At 50.6% G+C, this 18,517-nt stretch overlaps 1 protein-coding gene across 1 annotated transcript in view; it reads left to right on the top strand.

Annotated features, from left to right (window-relative positions):
• LOC137619487 (nuclear pore complex protein Nup107-like) overlaps window positions 1-18,517 on the top strand; it is a 191,547-nt gene that overhangs the window by 39,578 nt on the left and 133,452 nt on the right. The window contains exons 3-4 of the mRNA XM_068349556.1: window positions 15,106-15,201; window positions 15,492-15,634. Coding sequence (XP_068205657.1) covers window positions 15,106-15,201; window positions 15,492-15,634 — 239 coding nt within the window. The remainder of the gene's footprint in view (window positions 1-15,105; window positions 15,202-15,491; window positions 15,635-18,517) is intronic.

The raw sequence follows: 18,517 nt of genomic DNA, 5'->3' as shown, positions 1-18,517 counted from the left end.
ATGACAGAAGTCAGGCCTGTAATGAGTTGCCTCTAGTTATTCAAGACGTCTCTACTTCAGTTAGAGTTTTATCGGAGGAAGAGATCGATGATCACCTTTCCCCGGCTGAGCTGTTAGAGGAATTCTCAGAAGGAGAAGAGCCTAAGACCCTTCATCATTCGGTTGATCTTAGAGAATTATGAAAGTTTTTTACGGAAGAGTTTCCAGATCATTTTGTTCCTGTTGCTCCGCGTTCACCATCTTCGGAGTTTACACTAGGGAAGGCAGCGAAGGAGTCTTTTCACCAAGTTGGTTCTTTCTCGATCATCGAAGAGAGCTTTAAGAATGTTGGGAGACTGGATGCAGTCCAAAAAATACCAGGATAAGACGGCCTTCTCCTTTCCTCCAGGTAGATCAGCCTCCAAGTCAAGCGTGTTGTACGAGACGGGAGAAGTTCTCGGCTTGGGAGTTAATGCCTCTGCCCATGGAGACTTTTCAAGTCTAGTAGACTCTCCTCGTCGGACGGCCATGAGAAGGACCAAGATTCTCTGGTCTACTTCTGAACTCGATCATCTTCTCAAAGGCGTCTTCAGAGCCTTCGAGGTTTTCAATTTTCTGGATTAGACTGGGAGCCTTGGGGAAGAAAGTTTCGACCTTAAAGGATGTTGACACTGATAGTAATATCCACATCATGTCATGTATGGATAAAGCCATTAGAGACGGTTCTAATGAGTTGGCAGCCCTATTCTCGGCTGGAGTTCTTAAGAAAAGAGCACAAATGTGATCTTTTCTGTCCATGGGAGTTACACCCTTTCAGAAGTCTGAGTTGCTGTTCGCACCTTTTGCTCCCTCTCTTTTTCCTCAGGAGCTGGTGAGAGAGGTTGCTTCCGCTTTGACCCAGAAGGCCACGCAAGATTTAGTCTCAAAGACAGCAAGGAAGGTCCTACCAACTTCCTTCACTAGCAGCAAACTGAAAGAAGCTCCATTCCCTCAGTTTTTGCAGCCTTTTCGAGGGAAGTCCGTCAGTAGGGGTAGTTTCAGACCCGACGGAAGGAGAGCAAGGAGGAGAGGATCCAGACCTGGGCGAAGCAGAGTCTGACTGCTTTCGCCTTTAGACAGCAGTAGGAGCCAGACTGAACAACTTCTTGCGAGCTTGGGAGAAGAGGGGAGCAGACCCTTGGTCCGTTCTTTTACTGAAGGAGAGATACAAAATTCCTTTCATAACGAAACCTCCTTTGGTTTTAGCTCCGACAGATCTCTCTCCTAGATACAGAGAGGAGTCAAAGAGGCAGGCTATGCATCTCCAAATGTCTTTCAACTGATAGCAGGACTTCAGGGAAGTCAGCCATGCTGCCTTCTCCCACGCGCCAGCCTTCTCCCTGCGCACGCTCGTCAATCCTCTCCAATGGATGCGCGCCAACATTCTCCCGCACGCCCCACATGAATCCACTGCGCGCCCGCGCACTAAGGAACTTTCTCCTGCGCACGCGCGCCCTACGGCCAGCACTGATGTGCGCAAACACTCTCTCCCGCGCTCCTTGGGATAATCCTGCGCGTCCGCGCTCCTTGGGATAATCCTGCGTGCCCGCGCTCCTTGGGATAATCCTGCGCGCCCGCGCTCCTTGGGATAATCCTGCGTGCCCGCGCTCCTTGGGATAATCCTGCGCGCCCGCGCTCCTTGGGATAATCCTGCGCGCCCGCGCTCCTTGGGATAATCCTGCGCGCCCGCACGCGTGGGAGACTGGTGGCGCGCATGCGGGCCCCGATGTTCTCCCTCGCATGAGCGCCATTATTCTCCCCCGCGTGAGCATCAATATCCTCCCGCGGGCGAGACTACACACCCCAATGAACGATGTACGGCAAGGTCGCCATCGCCTAATTCCCCTCCCTGCAAGCGCATGCCACTGCGCATTGTGGGAGAAGTGAAACTTCCAGAGGGGTCCAGGATCCCAAAGCTACCACAGGCGAACCCACCAATGATAGTGACTCCTCAGGGATCCTTCAATCCCTTTCCCTTCGAAGGGTATGTCTGACAGCGCATCTGTCAGCCAACAGCCCTGGTTCGGTCCCCTGATCAGAGCCGTAACTCTGGCTTTCTAGCCTGTCTTCTCTGAATTGGGCCACAGAACCATGGCTTCTACCCCTTTGAAGAGGAAAAGAGGAGTTCCAGACGCGGTCACTTCCCAAGGGCGTAACTGACTCCACACACACCTTTGAGACAGGTTCCTTCTATTCCTCAGACTCCATCTCCTTCTCTTTCAGACGATTATTTCCTGTCTCCAAGGGAATCATGCGAGGAGAGATTTTCCCCCATCTCACCAATGGAGGAAACCTCTCTTCGCACCGAGGGGTCTACTCAGTCGGGGATTGGAAGGAACATGCCACCCTCGTCAATGTTGGAGTCTTATATCCTTCCCAGGAAGGAATCTAAAGACTGCAAAACATTGCCTAAGTCCTCTACTAGGACTAGGATGGAGCCAACTAGCCACTAAGGGAATGTCCGCGACTCTCCCCAAGAAGAGCCTTCGAGGATAGAAGGAGACTTCACTGCAAGTCCTACAGCAGGAGGAGACCTGCAATAGTCAGAACATGCGTTTTGGCAAGTTCTGACTTTAATGAAGGCTCTTAATGGGTTTTCCGACCCAGAGATCCCACCTCGAGAGGGCAAAGACACGGTCTTAGACCGTCTTTGGTACTCAAAAACCCTTTAAGACCAGTGCAGCCCTGCCCTGGTCTCAAGGGGTAGAGTACCAGGGACAAGATCTCACAACAGCTCTCTGAGATGTCCTCCTCCAACCGTTCCGGTACCACCAACAAGCTCCTCCAACCTCCTTGTGTACAGCAGAGGAGGTACTTTGAGATGCTAGAGGAGCCTTGTCTAGCTCTTCCACTTCACCTATCCCTGGAAGAGCTAACCAGGTGAGTCCCTCTTGAGAGACTCTCCAACCGGCAGGTCTCATTCTTGGCCGCCGAGATCCTCAACCAGGAGAAAGTTGCGAAGTGTGCTATGGAAGCCACTTTGTGGCTCGATATCTGGTTGGGGACCTTAGGTATCCTGATACGTTCTGAGGATTTCTCCAAGGAACGTACCAGGAAAGCTATGGAAGCTTTCCTTCTCTCAGGTACTCGCACGATTGAGTTTCTGGTCCACCAAGTCTCGAACTTGTGGGCAAATACCATCCTGAAACGTCGGGAGGCAGTAGCTGAGAGATTCCATCAGAAGATCCCTAGCGCCGAGATCAATAGGCTCAGACATTCCACCTTAGAGGGATCTGTCCTGTTCGAGCCTAAGGATGTGGAACATGCTGCTGAGAGGTGGAGGAAGTCTCATCAAGACTCCTTCCTTCATAGGGCTTTAACATCAAGCCCTATAAGCCTTCAGCACCACAGCAGTCCCGTCAGTCAAGACCACTACGACGACAACAGCAGCGAAGACTTTGGTGTCTAAGCCCTTTCCTGTCAAAGAAAGGAAAGGCAAAAAGTCCTCCAGGGGAGGCAAAAATCCTAGAGGGAGCAGCGGAAGCCGCAAACGCTAGGATAGGCAGTCCCCCTGCATTTCCACCAGTGGGGGGATGCCTACAAAGTTGCTCAAACAGGTGGAAGCAACTCGGGGCTGACTCCTAGACAATGTCCGTGATCAGTCTAGGATATCGTGTCCCGTTCATAACATCTGTACCTCCCCTGACGACGAATCCGGTGTCATTGATCTCCCTTGCCATGGGATCGGAAAGGGGGCAAGCCCTTTGGGCAGAAGTCTAGACCCTGTTGAAGAAGGGCGCTTTCCAAGAGGTCCTCAACGGATCCCCAGGCTTCTTCAGTTGACTCTTTCTTTTAAAGAAGGCGTCTGGAGGCTGGAGACTAGTCATCGACCTCTCAGCTCTGAACAAGTTTGTCAAACAAACTCCTTTCAGTATGGAGACGGCAGACACGGTCAGACTAGCAATAAGACCGCAAGACTTCATGCGCACACTGGACCTAAAGGACGCGTACTTCCAGATCCAAGTCCATCCGTCTTCAAGGAAGTACTGTACTTGAGATTCAGCCTAGACAACAGAATGTACCAGTTCAAGGTGCTGTGCTTCAGTCTTTCCACAGCACCACAAGTCTACACCAGCGTGTTCTCCCTAGTATCATCTTGGGCACACAGGATTGGCATCCCTCTCCTCCATTATCTGGACGACTGGTTAATCCTAGCAGACTCGGTGTCAACCCTTCTTCAGCAACGAGACTTTGCCAAGATCTGAGGATCATGGTAAATCTCGAGTAGTCTTCCCTGCTTCCTACTCAAAGACTGGTGTACTTAGGCATGATTATAGACACCACCCTCCACAAAGCCTTCCCATCAGACGACAGGATAGTAAGGCTGAGGAAGATCACAAGACTTTCTCAGACGAGAAGAACTTCCAGCCCAATCGTGGTTACGTCACCTTTCATCGCTGGCCCGTCTAGTTCCCAATGGTCGCCTCAGGATCAGATCCCTCCAGTGGCAACTCAAGTGCCGGTGGAATCAAGTGTACGACTCCCCGGACATCCAGATCCCCATGTGACCTGTGGAACTGATGGATCTCCAGCGGTGGGTGGCAGACGAGAACCTACGAAAGGGAGTGGATCTTCTCGTCCTCCCCCCGATTTGATGCTGTTTTTCGGACGCTTCAAAAAATGGGTGGTGGGCCCACGTGCTGCACCACACAACCTCAGGCCTCTGGTCAGAGTCAGAAAAGTACCTCCACATAAATCTCGTAGAGATGAAGGCTGTCTTTCTAGCTTTTCAACAGTTCCAACAGTATCTGACGTGTCGCTCTGTGGTGGTGATGAGCGACAACACCACAGTAGTGGCCTACATCAACAAACAAGGAGGTACTTTTTCGCAGCAACTATCCCATCTAGCAGTAGAGATACTGAGATGGGCCGAAATCCACTCGATACCACTATCGGCACGCTTCATTCCAGGCAAGAGGGATGTGCTCGCCGACAACCTGAGCAGAGCATCTCAGATAGTGAGTACCGAGTGGTCTTTGGATCATCTAGTTGCCAACAGAGTCCTAACTTTGTGGGGTTCTCCGACTGGACCTCTTGGCAACAGCATTGAAATTCATGCTCCTGATGTACTGTTCCCCAGTTCCAGACCCTAAGGCTCTCTGGCAAGATGCTTTCCAATAACGGTGGGTCAACATCGACGTTTACGCCTTTCTCCCATTCTGTCTGATGAGGAGGGTACTCAACAAAACCAGAACATCGGTCAATCTATCAATGACCCTCATAGGGCCGCTATGGCATCACCCAGAATGGTTCCTGGACCTTCTGCAACTCCTAACGGAGCCCCCATGAGAACTCCCTCCAAGACTCGATCTACACAAAGAACCACATTATTATTATTATTTTTATTATTATTATTATTATTATTATTATTATTATTATTACTTGCTAAGCTACAACCCTAGTTGGAAAAGCAAGATGCTATAAGCCCAGGGGCCCCAACAGGGAAAATAGGCCAGTGAGGAAAGGAAACCAGAAAAAAATAATATTTGTTCTAACACGGAGTACTTACCTTGAACTACTTTCTTAGGAGTATCTGGGATCTCCTCCCATCCGACTAGAGTTTTGTGTATTTTGCCCTATACCCGTTTTCTATGAGGGATAACCTCAGGCGGTGTGATACACGCCCTGAGGCTAACCCCGGGTCAGAGAGCATGCTTGCTCAGGTCTCGACCTCCAGTAAGTTCTCTGGTCGCGTCGCGATATCATCTCGCCGCTCTCCTTAATCCCAGTGTGACTCTTTGTGTCTCACGCGGTTCCCACGTGGTTCCTTTGTGCTCTTCCCTTTGCTTTCCCTGTGCATTCTTGTGTCTCGTGGTGCTTCCTACTGCGTCATGGAGCATCCCCGCCGTTGTCCTGGGCCTATGGCCGGTAAATCTTGTGGTGCGTTCCTGTCGAAACCTGAAGTAGACCTGCACTCCTTGTGTTCGTCGTGTAGGGGCAGTGTGTGTTCCCCTACCGCCACGTGTCCAGAGTGCGTGTCCTCGAACGAGGTGCAGTGGGTGCGTTACGGCACCAAGAAGAAGAAGGCGACGAAGAAGTCACCTAAGAAGCCGAGCATCTCTTCTCCCCTTGCTTCGCCGGGCGTGTCGTCGGACCGAGCTTCCCTGCCACCCTCCCCTACCTAGAGTAGGGGACGAGGTAAGTCCGTTGTGGGGAAGAGGCCCGTGGCCCTTCCCCAGGAGTCTGATCTGCAGGATAGTGGGGTTGTGGCGTCTTTCCATGCAAGTGAGGGGCCTGAGGGAGGGACGGGAGTGTGTGGGGGGGACGGAGTCCTGGTGCAAGCAGGGCACGTCTCCTCTGATGACCCTATGTGGGGGAAATATGTTCCTAACTCTTCTCCAGCCTCCTGGGCTTGTTTTTCAGGAACACCTGCAGCCGAGGGTCCTGCCGAGAAAGAACACTCGTTGCCATCAGACCCCCTTGCGTGGGTACCCCCGAAGACGCCCTTCAGGTTCCCGCTGAGAATGGAAGAAGGCTTCAGTACCTGGTCCCCCGCTGAAGAGCGTCCACGCTCCCCTCCAGCTCCATCTGCTATGTTTCCGGACGTCTTCTTGGAGGCCCTCTCGTCCATCGAGCGTCGAGGGAACCCTCCTACGTCATCGCGTGAGTCGGGCCCACCTAAACGAGTCTACAAGTTGTCAGGCTTTTCAGTCGAGGCGTTTTCCTGCTCCTCGGAGAATGAAGCCCGGAGGAAACTCAGAAGACATTGGGAGAAGTCCCGCAGGAGACACTCCCGATCTAGCTCCCGCTCCAGGTCTCGCCAAGGGAGTAGGCGTTCCGGATCTCTCAGAAGAAAATGGAGAAGAAGTGGCTCCCGGGACGAAGAGTGGATAGTCATCCCTCGCAGCAGACTCTTGGAGTTGGCAGCAGTTCCGGGCTCTTCAAGTTGGCGCCCTAGAGCCCATTCTCCGGAGAGATACTCGTCCGGTGGCAGATTCGACCGACGGAGGGAGTCGTCATTCCAGGTCCCAGCAGACAGGCATAAGTCTGCAAAGGTTCCGACTCCATCCGCCCAGTGGAGAGAGTCTCCCCTTCGGTCTCGCAGCCGCGTCCTGACTTCCAAGGCGTCCTTGAGCTGTCAGGATCGTGAGATACGGCTCCCCTTGTCGAGCAGACCCGCAGATACATGGACCTCCGTGAGGAAGGATAGACCGAGGACGGAGGCCTCCGTCTCGATGGCTATGCCCGTCCTTCGGCCAGAACCCCAGGAGATGGAGAGGACCAAGGCCTTGTCTCCTTCTCGTACGAAGACCTCCGACGGAGGAGCCCCGTCTCAAGCATCAGTACGTCCTACGGAGGAGCTGGATGACCAAGGGGAGGGTTCAGCAGCGGAGGTGTCAGCCTATCAAAGGGTGATAGGGCTTATTCGGAGACACCACAGGCTGGACGAGCCCGAGTCCTCCTCCGAGGAATTCTGGCAGTCCAGTCTCAACAGACTTGTGGATGCCCCCGTCCAGCAGAGACCCTCCCTAGCACTACCGTTAGCCAGGGATGTGAAGCTAGGTAGAGCCCACGTGGACAAGATTGTGGCCAACCACGCCGAGGCTCCCAAGAACCAGAGTTCCTCCAAACTGCTCCAGGGCCTGAAGTCGCAGAGCAAGTTTTACCTCCCGGAGGGCCACCTTGCAGGCGCCTGTACACTGGAGCCGGCACTCGGCGTTTTAGGCCAGGGAGCGGCGGAAGAGAGGGCCTCTACAGCACCAATCTGCTTTTCTCCATCAGAAGCCACCATGATGGAGGAAATAGCGAAGGACCTCGTGAATGTCTCCTCGTGGCTGGATTGGTGGGCCTCCACCCTAGTGGGCGTCCAGGCCTCGTACGACCTCACGGTTCCAGAGAATCAGGCCTTACTCAAGGAGCTGATTAGCTCGGGAGGTAAGGCCCTGAAGTTTCTGTCGTACCAGTTCCTAGCGCAGACCGCCAACTGTGTCCTACGGAGGAGGGACACGGTCCTCAACAAGATCACTAGACGGCTTCCTGACAGAGAAGCGAGGTCCCCGAGAAGCCTAACCCTGTGGGACGACTCAATTTTCCCCCTGAAGGCAGCTGAGGAGTCAATTGAAAGGGTCAGGAAACTCAAGGATCCGGGCGATTCCAGACCCCCTCCAGTGAGGAGACCTGCACACAGAAGGTCTACCTCTGATGTTCCTCTTCCTCCTTGGGCTTCACCTAGCCAGCCCAGGAGAGACACCCCTACTACGGCCTGGTCACAGTCCTCTCAGCCCTCCTGGAGTGGAGCAGCCTCAGCTCAATCATCCTATAGGCCTTCCTACGCAGCGGCCAGAAGAGGGTGTTCAGATCGCGCCTCTTGGAGGAGATAGTGAGGGAGGCCCCCTACTCCTGCCGAAGCCTCAGGTGGGGGGATGCCTCAAACACTCTTGGCAAGCATGGAAAGACCACGGAGCAGACCCGTGGACCATGGCAGTCCTGAAGGAAGGGTACAGGTTACCCTTCCTAGCAGAGCATCCACCTCTGATACCAGATCAGCGGGCAGAGTGGCTAGTCCCCAAGGACCCCTTGAAAAAGACAGCCCTGCAGGAGGAAGTCTCAGTGATGCTGGCGAAAGGAGCGATAGAACCAGTCAAGGACCCAGGTCCGGGGTTTGACAGCAGGCTTTTCCTGGTGGAGAAAGCGACAGGGGGCTGGAGAGACCGGTCATAGACCTCTCAGCCCTCAATAAGTTTGTGTGCAAGACCGACTTCAAGATGGACACTCCGAAGTCGGTCTTAGCGTCCTTGAGGGAAGTGGACTTCATGATGTCAGTAGATCTCATGGGTGCCTACTTCCAAATTCCAGTTCACCCCTCCAGCAGGAAGTACCTACAGGTAAAATGGGGTACCCAAACGTTGCAGTTCAAGACCCTCTGCTTCGAACTGTCCATAGCCCCTCAGGTCTTCCCGAGGGTCTTCACGACGGTCTCCACCTGGGCACACGAACAAGGCATTCGCCTGATTCGGTACCTGGACAACTGGTTGTTACTTTCAGCCTCAGAGGAAGTACTGAGGGAACAAGGCACAAAGCTTCTGCGGTTCTTCAACGTCCTGGGTATCATCATCAACCTGAAGAAGTCCCAGTTGATACCCTCCACCAGGATGACCTACCTCGGAATGGTCCTAGATTCCCGGTTGGCGAGAGCCTTCCCCTCCGCGGAGAGACTACACAACTTAGACCAGGTCCTCCGTACCTTCCTGTCGGGCCAGCACAGGAGAGCGAAGGACTGACAGAGGCTGATAGGCCACCTTGTGTCATTAGAGAAACTGGTCCCCCATGGCAGGCTGAAGCTCAGGGAGGTCCAGTGGAATCTGAAGGAGAGCTGGAACCAGAGGGACTCCCCCCACAAGGTGATTCCGGTTTTCCTGTAGACAAAGGAGGTCCTAGAGTGGTGGTGCGGCAGGTCGAACACCCTCAAGGGAATGCCCTTCGCAGCCGACCCTCCGGAGATGCTCCTGTTCACGGACGCATCAAAGGAGGGGTGGGGTGCCCATCTCCTCGGAAGATCAGCAAGAGGGAGATGAACGGACGAGGAGAAGGCCCAGCACATAAACGTGCTAGAGATGGGGGCAGTGCGAAGGGCGTGCCTGGAGTTCGCCCATCTACTCCGGGGGAACACTGTGGCTCTGATATGCGACAACGCCACGGTGGTGGCCTACATAAAGAAACAAGGAGGACTAAGATCGAAGGAGTTGTGCATCCTCACGTTGGAACTTCTGGAATGGGCCAAAGTAGAACAGATCAGAATCTCACCAAGGTTCATTCCGGGAAAAAGAAACGCCCTAGCCAACGGCCTCAGCAGGATGGGACAAGTAGTGGGATCCGAATGGTCCCTGCACCCAGAAGTAGCAAAAACCATCATTCAAAAATGGGGATCGCCGGTGATGGACCTCTTCGCAACGAGGTTGAACGCACAGCTCCCCGTGTTTTGTTCTCTTGTGCCAGACCCAAGAGCGGCGTTCGAGGACGCCTGCCAGCACCCTTGGGACAACCTCGACGTTTACGCCTTCCCCCCCCTTCGGGATGCTCAGATAGGCCCTCAACAGAGTAAGGAGGGCAGACAACCTATGGATGACTTTGGTAGCGCCCTGGTGGCTGGAGAGAGAATGGTTCGTGGATCTAAAAGAACTGGCACAACTTCCACCTTGGCCCCTTCCGGACAGGCCAGACCTTCTCCGGCAACCACATTTTCAAAGGTTCCACGAGAACCCTCGGTCCCTCCGCCTTCACGCGTGGAGGTTATCGAGCATCTCCTGAGGAAAGAAGGCTATTCGTCGGGGACGGCAGCGAGGATGTCAGGCTACCTGAGGTGATCATCGGCAGCGGTCTACCCGGCAAAGTGGGCCACCTTTACTAAATGGTGCGCCTCTAAGAACATCAAGCCCCTGGTCGTCATGTCCATCCCGGCCATCAAGGGAGTACGAGCTGCTCTGGGCCAAGTCTTCCTCCTGAAGGGCATCGACCTGGGAACCTCCAGACATCTCTCGATGCTCATTAAGAGTTTCGAGCAATCGTGTCCCCGCAAGCCGTTAGGGTGCCACAGTGGGACGTGGCCAGGGTCCTGAAGATGTTGTCAGAACCTCCCTTTGAACCCCTAAAGGACATTGTGGATAAGGATCTCACCCTCAAGACAGTTTTCCCATTGGCATATGCTTAGGCTAAACGAGTGGGGGAGATCCATGGATTGTCCTACGAAGTCGCTCACTCAAAGGGTTGGCGGGAGGTCACCTTCAGGTTCGTGCCATCCTTCGTAGCGAAGACCCAGAATCCGGCCGTGTTGGATCCCAGGTTTGAGGGGTTCTCAGTACCTGCAATCCCTCGCTCAGACAATTTGAGGGACTTGCGTCTGTGTCCTGTCAGGGCAGTAAGGAAATACTTAGAGAGGACAGCCAGACTTTGGCCCGAGATCAAAAGTCTTTGTCTCCACAGGCCTAGTGAAGAAGTCAGTCTTGAAGAACACTATCTCCTTCTGGCTGTGGCAGGTGATTATCAGGGCCTACGGTAAGGCAGATATCCTCCTGCTGGGAAAACCCAGACCCCACGACATTAGGGGTCTTAGTACTACGTTAGCTTTTGAGAAGAATATGGCAGTGGGCCAGATCCTGAGAGCAGGCACCTGGGCTAACCAGTCTACCTTCACTGCTCACTATTTGAAAGACTATTCAAGAAAATCCCTGGACGGGTTCTCGATATGTACCGTCATTTCCGCGCTCCAAATGGTTTAAAGGTGTAGCCCCAGTGATAACCGCGGGTAGTAAGTACAAGAGACACAGGTTTGTTCCTTAAACCCCCTTTCTCTTCCTCCCCCAATTTCCGCTTCAAATGGTCTCAGATAGGATTCTGAGCCGGCTACAAGTACCCCTACTTTGGAAGGACATGTCTCCTAGGATTTCTTGCAGAGGTGAGTTACTTAGACACTAAGATGAGTTTTTTGTGTAGTTTCCTCTTTTCTTGCTTTTCTTTGGGGTCAACAGGACCTAGCCTCATATCTAGGTCTTTGGATATATTTCAGCATGGTCTCAGAAGTTTAAAAGGCCACTCCCACCTCCTAAAGTATAAGTCTCCTAAGAAAATAGTTCGAGGAATGTACTCCGTGTTGGAACAAATCACAAATTTTAAGTAATTTGTATTTTTCCTAACAGTACTTACCTCAAACTACTTTCGGGTATTGGCCCGGCCTGCCTTCCCCGAGTGCCTTCTGGAATTCTTAGAGACCTAAGCTACGAAGAACTTACTGGAGGTTGAGACCTGAGCAAGCATGCTCTCTGACCCGGGGTTAGCCTCAGGGCGTGTATCACTCCGCCTGAGGTTATCCCTCATAGAAAATGGGTTAAGGGTAAACTACACAAAACTCTGGTCGGATGGTTGGAGATCCCAGATACTCCTAAGAAAGTAGTTCGAGGTAAGTACTGTTAGGAAAAATTGCTTAAAATTTGTGATATTTTAAGAAAAATTATATTTAAATAAATATTTCCTATATAAACTATGAAAACTTTAACAAATAAAAGGAAGAGAAACGAGATAGAATAGCGAGCCCGAGTGTTCCCTCTAGCAAGAGAACTCTAACCCAAGATGGAAGACCATGGTACAGAGGTTATGGCACTACCCAAGACTAGAGAACAATGGTTTGATTTTGGAGTGTCGTTCTCCTAGAAGAGCTGCTTACCATAGCTAAAGAGTCTCTTCTACCCTTACCCAGAGGAAAGTAGCCACTGGACAATTACAGTACATAAGTTAACCCATTGGGTGAAGAAGAATTGTTTGGTTATCTCAGTTTTTTTAGGTTAATGAGGACAGAGGAGAATATGTAAAGAATAGGCCAGACTATTCGGTGTATGTGTAGGCCGAGGGAAAGAATCGTAACCAGAGAGAAGGATCCAATGCAGTACTGTCTGGCCAGTCAATGGACCCCATAACTCTCTAGCGGTAGTATCTCGACGGGTGGCTGGTGCCCTGGCCAACCTACTACCAACATCTTCCACAAAGCCGTAGGTTCACTACGCCTTGACGCCTGGTGACTATCCAGCATCTCCTCTCTGATAGAGGATTTTCGCAACAGGTTGCAATCAGGATGTCTGGACTCCTGCGTAAGTCATCAGCAGCCGTCAACCAGGCAAAGTGGAAAGTCTTCTGTGATTGGTGTCGTGGAAGTGGTATCTCTCCACTCGATGCCACTATTCCAGCAATAGCGCAGTTCCTCGTGTATTTGCATGAAGAAATGCGCCTATCAGTCTTTTCAGTGAAAGGCTATCGCTCAGCTTCAAGCCTCGCCTTCAGGCTGAAAGGAATGGACATTTCTTCATCGCTAGGACTTTCTCTACTCATATGGAGTTATGAACTTACCTGCCCTCAGTCGGAAGTGAGACCCCGTGGAACGTGGTTCGAGTTCTCAGGTCCCTTAAGAGATCTCCCTGTGAACCATTACGTCAGGCATCAGATCGCCACCTAACCTGGAAGACGGTGTTCCTGCTAGCTTTGGCCTCGGCCAAGCGAGTCAGCGAACTTCATGGTCTCTCGTATGACATCGCCCATTCAAGGGGATGGGGTGAGCTAACGTTCAGCTTTGTCCCTGAGTTTATTGCTAAGACTCAGAATCCGGGAGTAGCGGATCCTCGATTCGACTCCTTCCGAATTTTTAGTCTCCGTACTGTAACAGATGGCCCAGACCATCTCTTACTATGCCCAGTAAGGAGCTTGAGGTTGTACCTCAAAAGAACAGCCGCAGCCCGTCCTCGTGTGCTAGCACTATTCGTCAGCACAGGAAGGACTGAGAGGAGGGTCACCAAGAACACCATCTCTGCATGGATTCGCAGGGTCATTGACCTGGCACTGAATCCAGACCCTCCTCCAACACGTCGCCCCAGAGCACATGATGTCGGGCATAGCTATGTTCTTCGCCTTCAAAAGAAATTTTTCAGCGACGCAGGTTCTTCAAGCTGGGATGTGAAAACGGCAAACAACGTTCACATCCCACTACCTGCAAGTCGTGACCCACAGGAGACTCGATACTTTATCTATCTGTCCTGTGGTGGCTGCACAACAGCTGGTTTAAAACCTGAAGCTCCTTATTGGACAAGTAGCAGAAGATTGAGGGCATTGTTACCCGGTTTTAGTCTGCATGAATGAAAAGGTTTGGCTGGCCCTTATTCTTTTCTTCATCATCCCCTCTCTTGGGGAAAGCAGCATCCTAGGTTCTCTGCATAGCTGAGCTCAAACCACTGCAGGTAAACCATGCTCCCTTGTGTTCCTAGTATTAATATTAATACTGTTACGTCCCCATACCCTGACGAGGTGGTATTGGCAAAGTCCTAGTCTACAAGTTGCCATCTAAAGAACTACAGAACAACTTTCTAGGACGAGTCACATTTCTTCATACCTTCACACACACAGCTTGCGTAATCCGCAGACCGTAGCAAGGTTTTAACGAGGTGTAGGGACTCTATTTCTTGAGTGCTTACACACTCAAATAAGAAGTCCTTGGGTAAAGCCAAAAGCCAGACTGGCTGGGACGTCCACCCTTCCTAATGGGTGAGTCACCGCTATTAAATAGCGTCATTTGTATTCCAGTTACGGAACAAATGACATTCGTAGATAATTTATATTTTTCCTAACTATACAAGTATTAGCTATTTAACCAAACTTGCCCACCAGCCCTATCTCCCTTGAAGTCCTACCTCCAAGCAAAGTGAGCTCAAGCACAGTTGTGTGAGAGGGGGCGGGGGGAGCACGCTACCTTCCCCTACCCCCGCTAACTAGCGGTGTGGGTAGTAAACCCTCGTTGAAAATTAATGGCTCGTCATTTCAGTTACGCCGAAAGTAATACCCCTATTAAATAGCTAAGGTTAGTATAGTTAGGAAAAATACAAATTATCTATGAATTTGTCATATATGCAGGGTTGTCCACCCTCCTAATGGGTGAGTCGTATCCCTATAAATAGGATATGTTTGTATTCCAGTTATGGAACAAATGACAAATTTGGAAATAATTAGTATTTTTCCTAACGATACAAACCTTTAGCTATTTATACAGACTTGCCCGCCAACCCAGGCCCCCTTTTAGTCTTACCAACAAGGAAAGTGAAGCAGTCTGAGGTCTGTGAGTGAGAGAGGTATTGCTACCCCCATCCCCCAGCGGGATGGGTGGTTAACCTTCAATAAATTCTAATGGCTCGTCCTTTCAGCTTCGCCGAATGTAATACCCCTATAAATAGCTAAAGGCTTATATCGTTATGTAAAATACAAATTATTTCCAAATTTGTCATTTTATTGTAGATTTTTTGCCTATTATATTTACTATATATTTTTATTTATTTGTTATCTGATATAAACAATATTTTTCTCCTGAATTTAAGAGCTGAGCATGACTCATTGGGCTGGTAAATCTCCTCCCTTTTTAAAGACCACAATATAAGTTAAGTTTGTCATGTATACAAGTTGGTCATGTATACAAGTTCTCTCTCTCTCTCTCTCTCTCTCTCTCTCTCTCTCTCTCTCTCTCTCTCTCTCTCTCTCTCTCTCTCTCTCTCTCTCTCTCTCTCTCTCTCTCTCTCTCTCTTTCTCATTTAAACTTTTGAGTGATACTCTCTTTTGTTACAGGTTTGAAGTCTGAAGATGATATTGGTGCATTGTTAGACAGATCCATTGGTATTGTGGGGTCTCCACATGTGACTACTTCAAACACAACTCAGATGGGTAAGGTTTGCTTAAGTAGCACTCAGATTTTCTTTGGGTCAATTAACATTTTGTAGATCACATAGGGTTGATAAACCAATGTTTGGTGAAATTAAAGTAATGTTGGACAAGTTCTTGAAGGGAAGAAAAATAATTTTGATGGGTTCTTTTTAAACATACCCCTAATGTATTTTAGTTCAAATATTTCTTCACCTCTAGCTCATTTCATTTGAAGTTAGTTTTGTGATGTAAGATTTTTAGTACATTGTCAAAATACTGGCTGCTGTATGTTAATAATATTCATCTTATAGGACTCAGTTACACAGAGAGTCCTAGTATGATGAGGGAAGATGTTACTGCACCTTTCCATACTACGCTTCTGGGAGATATGACAACAGATCTTACTAGTGCTGCTCTGTTGTCCGAAGATGATCCTGGTATTCGTGCCACACAGGTAAGAGAACTATGAAATAGAATTTAATCTTTTGTTCCGATGTTGAGACTACAAGGGGACCTAGCTAGAACCTCAAATTTCCATATTATCTTTTCTTGGGTTCCCCGTCTCTCTCCGCAGTGCTATGCACACTTGAGACGACTCCATTAAATCTTGGAAATAATACGGGGTCGGATTCTAGATCTGTATTTATCTTCATTTTAACAAGTAAGTACTTCTTTGTCTAGAAAATTGTGCAGATTAGTTCATCAAGGCAGCAAATGAAAATTTTTATATGTTGATTCATGCGTTCTCCACATACGTTACAAAGCGTTATGAATAAGGAGACCTGGCAATATTAAAGAAAAGCTTTAAATGCGTAATACTCTAGGGTGTTCATTGGTAATGTAATAAGCTATCCTATTGCTAGTGGGTCTCGTTAATTTGGTACTGTTAGATATTTTTTTTTTTTTTTAAATCAATTTTTGTTATTATTTTCTCTTGAAGATATAGTGGTATGCAACATTTTTCTATGCAGTGTTGCAATTAGTTAAAAAGACATTCATGCTCAGTTCCAGACATTATTTTGTAACAATGGTTTAAAAAAAACTGAAACTTTCAACTTGATAAAATAACAAGAGATTGAAAATTAAGGAAAAACAAATACAATACTTTTAACTGACATAAATTAGTTGAGAATACTAATTCATAGTTGTTCCGTAACTGGAATACAAACCACGCTATTTATTAGGGCTATTACTTTTGGCGTAGCTGAAATGAGGAGCCAATAAAGTTTAGCGAGGGTTAACTACCCACACCGCTAGTTAGCAGGTGGTATGGGGGAGTAGCTTGCTACTGCTCCCACTCACACACCTGTGATTTAGCTCACTTTACTTTTGGCTCGGATGGTGAACTGACGTTGCCGCTCTTCATCCTTCGCCTTTATTGGACTGCCATTAATCTGTTTTTGCTTTTTATTTGTTCTATTGTGTTTGTGTGTTGACCTCAGCAAGCATGCGCACCTGCCCTGGACTCACAGGCCGGCCCTGCGGAACTTTTATGGCGGCGGTGGGGACCGATCCCCACGCCCTTTATCCCACCTGCAGAGGACAACGGTGTGATTGTAACAATAAGTGTAGTGATATTAGGGAGTGGTCTGCCTCCCAGTGGGAGAGATTTGGGAGACGGTGGAAGAAGAAGTCTAAGCAGGATATTTCCCCTTCGAAGGCTCCTTTGAAGGGGGAAAAACCCAAGGCCTCTTCTTCCATCTTCCGACCCTCCTCCGAAGCTCCTACTCATTCGGTCTCTTCCGATAGACCCTCGAGTAGTAGCGTAGACCAATTTAATATCAGCCAACCCTGGACCTTGAGAGATGGTGTTGCTTCCCGTAGCGAAGCGGCCCCACCTCTCCCCCCGGGTGAGGCCTTGTCAATAACTTCCCTGTTTCAGGTTTGGTCGTTTTTAGGGCTCCCAGGTCTGCCCTCCAAGGACTCATTGCTGCAAATCATCCGCCGGGTTGTGTGTGCATCAGTCATCGTCGCCGTCGGAGGTAGATCCTCTGGCCCATGTCGACTTTGTGGTGTCAGAGGTGTCGCCTATGTTCTCGACCGACTCGCCTGCTCCTCCATACTCTCCAGCTGTTGCTGCTGACTTAGTTTCCCCCGTTCCTGATCATCCTTCGAGGGGGAAACTAAGTCAAACGTCTGTCTCTCCTGCGAGTGTTTCTTTCCCTAGGGGGAGTTCACACATAGAGATTCCTCTTCAGAGTACTGCTGCGGCTCACGGTCAGCTTGCTGATTCAACAGGCCCTAGAGGGCGTCTTCGCAGTAAAGCTTGCCCTCCGTTTCGCCTTAGAGGTCTCTCTTCACCATCGGTGAAAAGGCGCCTCTTCGGCTCTTCTGCTTCGACATCGCAGCCGTCACTCGCAAAGGAGTCTCCGCTACAGTCGTCTTTTGACCCTCGACTTTCGACCTCTCTGCAGATTGTTCGCGATCTCCATTGGCGGATGTTCGCCCTTCCAAAGGGCACATCCCGGTTCCTGATCTACGTGCCAACCAACCTGCCGACCTTCTATCGGCGTTCCTGTTCCCGGTAAAGCCTCTTGAGGTCTTACCAAAGTGCGCAGCTGTGCGCCATCGCCCTTCAGCTCGCCAACCTCCTGCAGTGCTCCGGCGCTCACCAACAGCCTGTCAGCGCTCTACAACGCTTCGGCGCGCTCCTTCACCTGCTCGCCCTCAGTGCCTACCAGCGTGCCAACGATCTCCGCCGCTACCGAGCCCACTGAAACTGCGCACAAATGCGTAATTCTGGTCTCGGGCTCGCCAACCTAGACGGCAGCTTTAACCTGTGCCTACGCGCCAACGATCTCCCACACGCCAGCGCTTTCCTAGGCGCCAGCCCTCTCCTGCGCACCAGCACTCTCCTGCGAGCTAGCACACTCCTGCGAGCTAGCACACTCCTGCACGCCAGCGCTCTCCTGCTCGCCAGATCTCTCACACGCACCAGGTCACTCGCCCATGCGCGCGCACCAACGTTTGGCCGCCTGAGTGTGCCAACACTCGCCAGCTCTCGGCCGCGCGCCACCACTCGCCCGCGAGTCAGCGCTGACCAGCACGGGCACAGAAACTGCACTCGGTTAGGTCACCATCGCCTGACTCCCCTCCACCCAAACGCCTTCCAGCGCCCCCATCGGGAAAAGGGGAACAGGCTTCTGCAGAGGGGTTCAGGATCCCAAAACTGCCTTCTAAGGCGGACCTACCTACAATGGAAACTCCTCGTAGGGAACCTTTGGTCCCTCTCTCTTCAGGGGATCTGTCTGATAGTGTATCGGTCAGTCAGCAGCCATGGTTCAGTGCCTTAGTCAGAGCTATAGCACAGGCCGTCAATCTTGCCCAGTCTGGCCGC

The sequence above is a fragment of the Palaemon carinicauda genome, chromosome 26 (assembly GCF_036898095.1).
Source record: "Palaemon carinicauda isolate YSFRI2023 chromosome 26, ASM3689809v2, whole genome shotgun sequence".
Lineage (NCBI taxonomy): Eukaryota > Metazoa > Arthropoda > Malacostraca > Decapoda > Palaemonidae > Palaemon > Palaemon carinicauda.
This window is presented reverse-complemented; position numbering and strand designations above follow the sequence as displayed.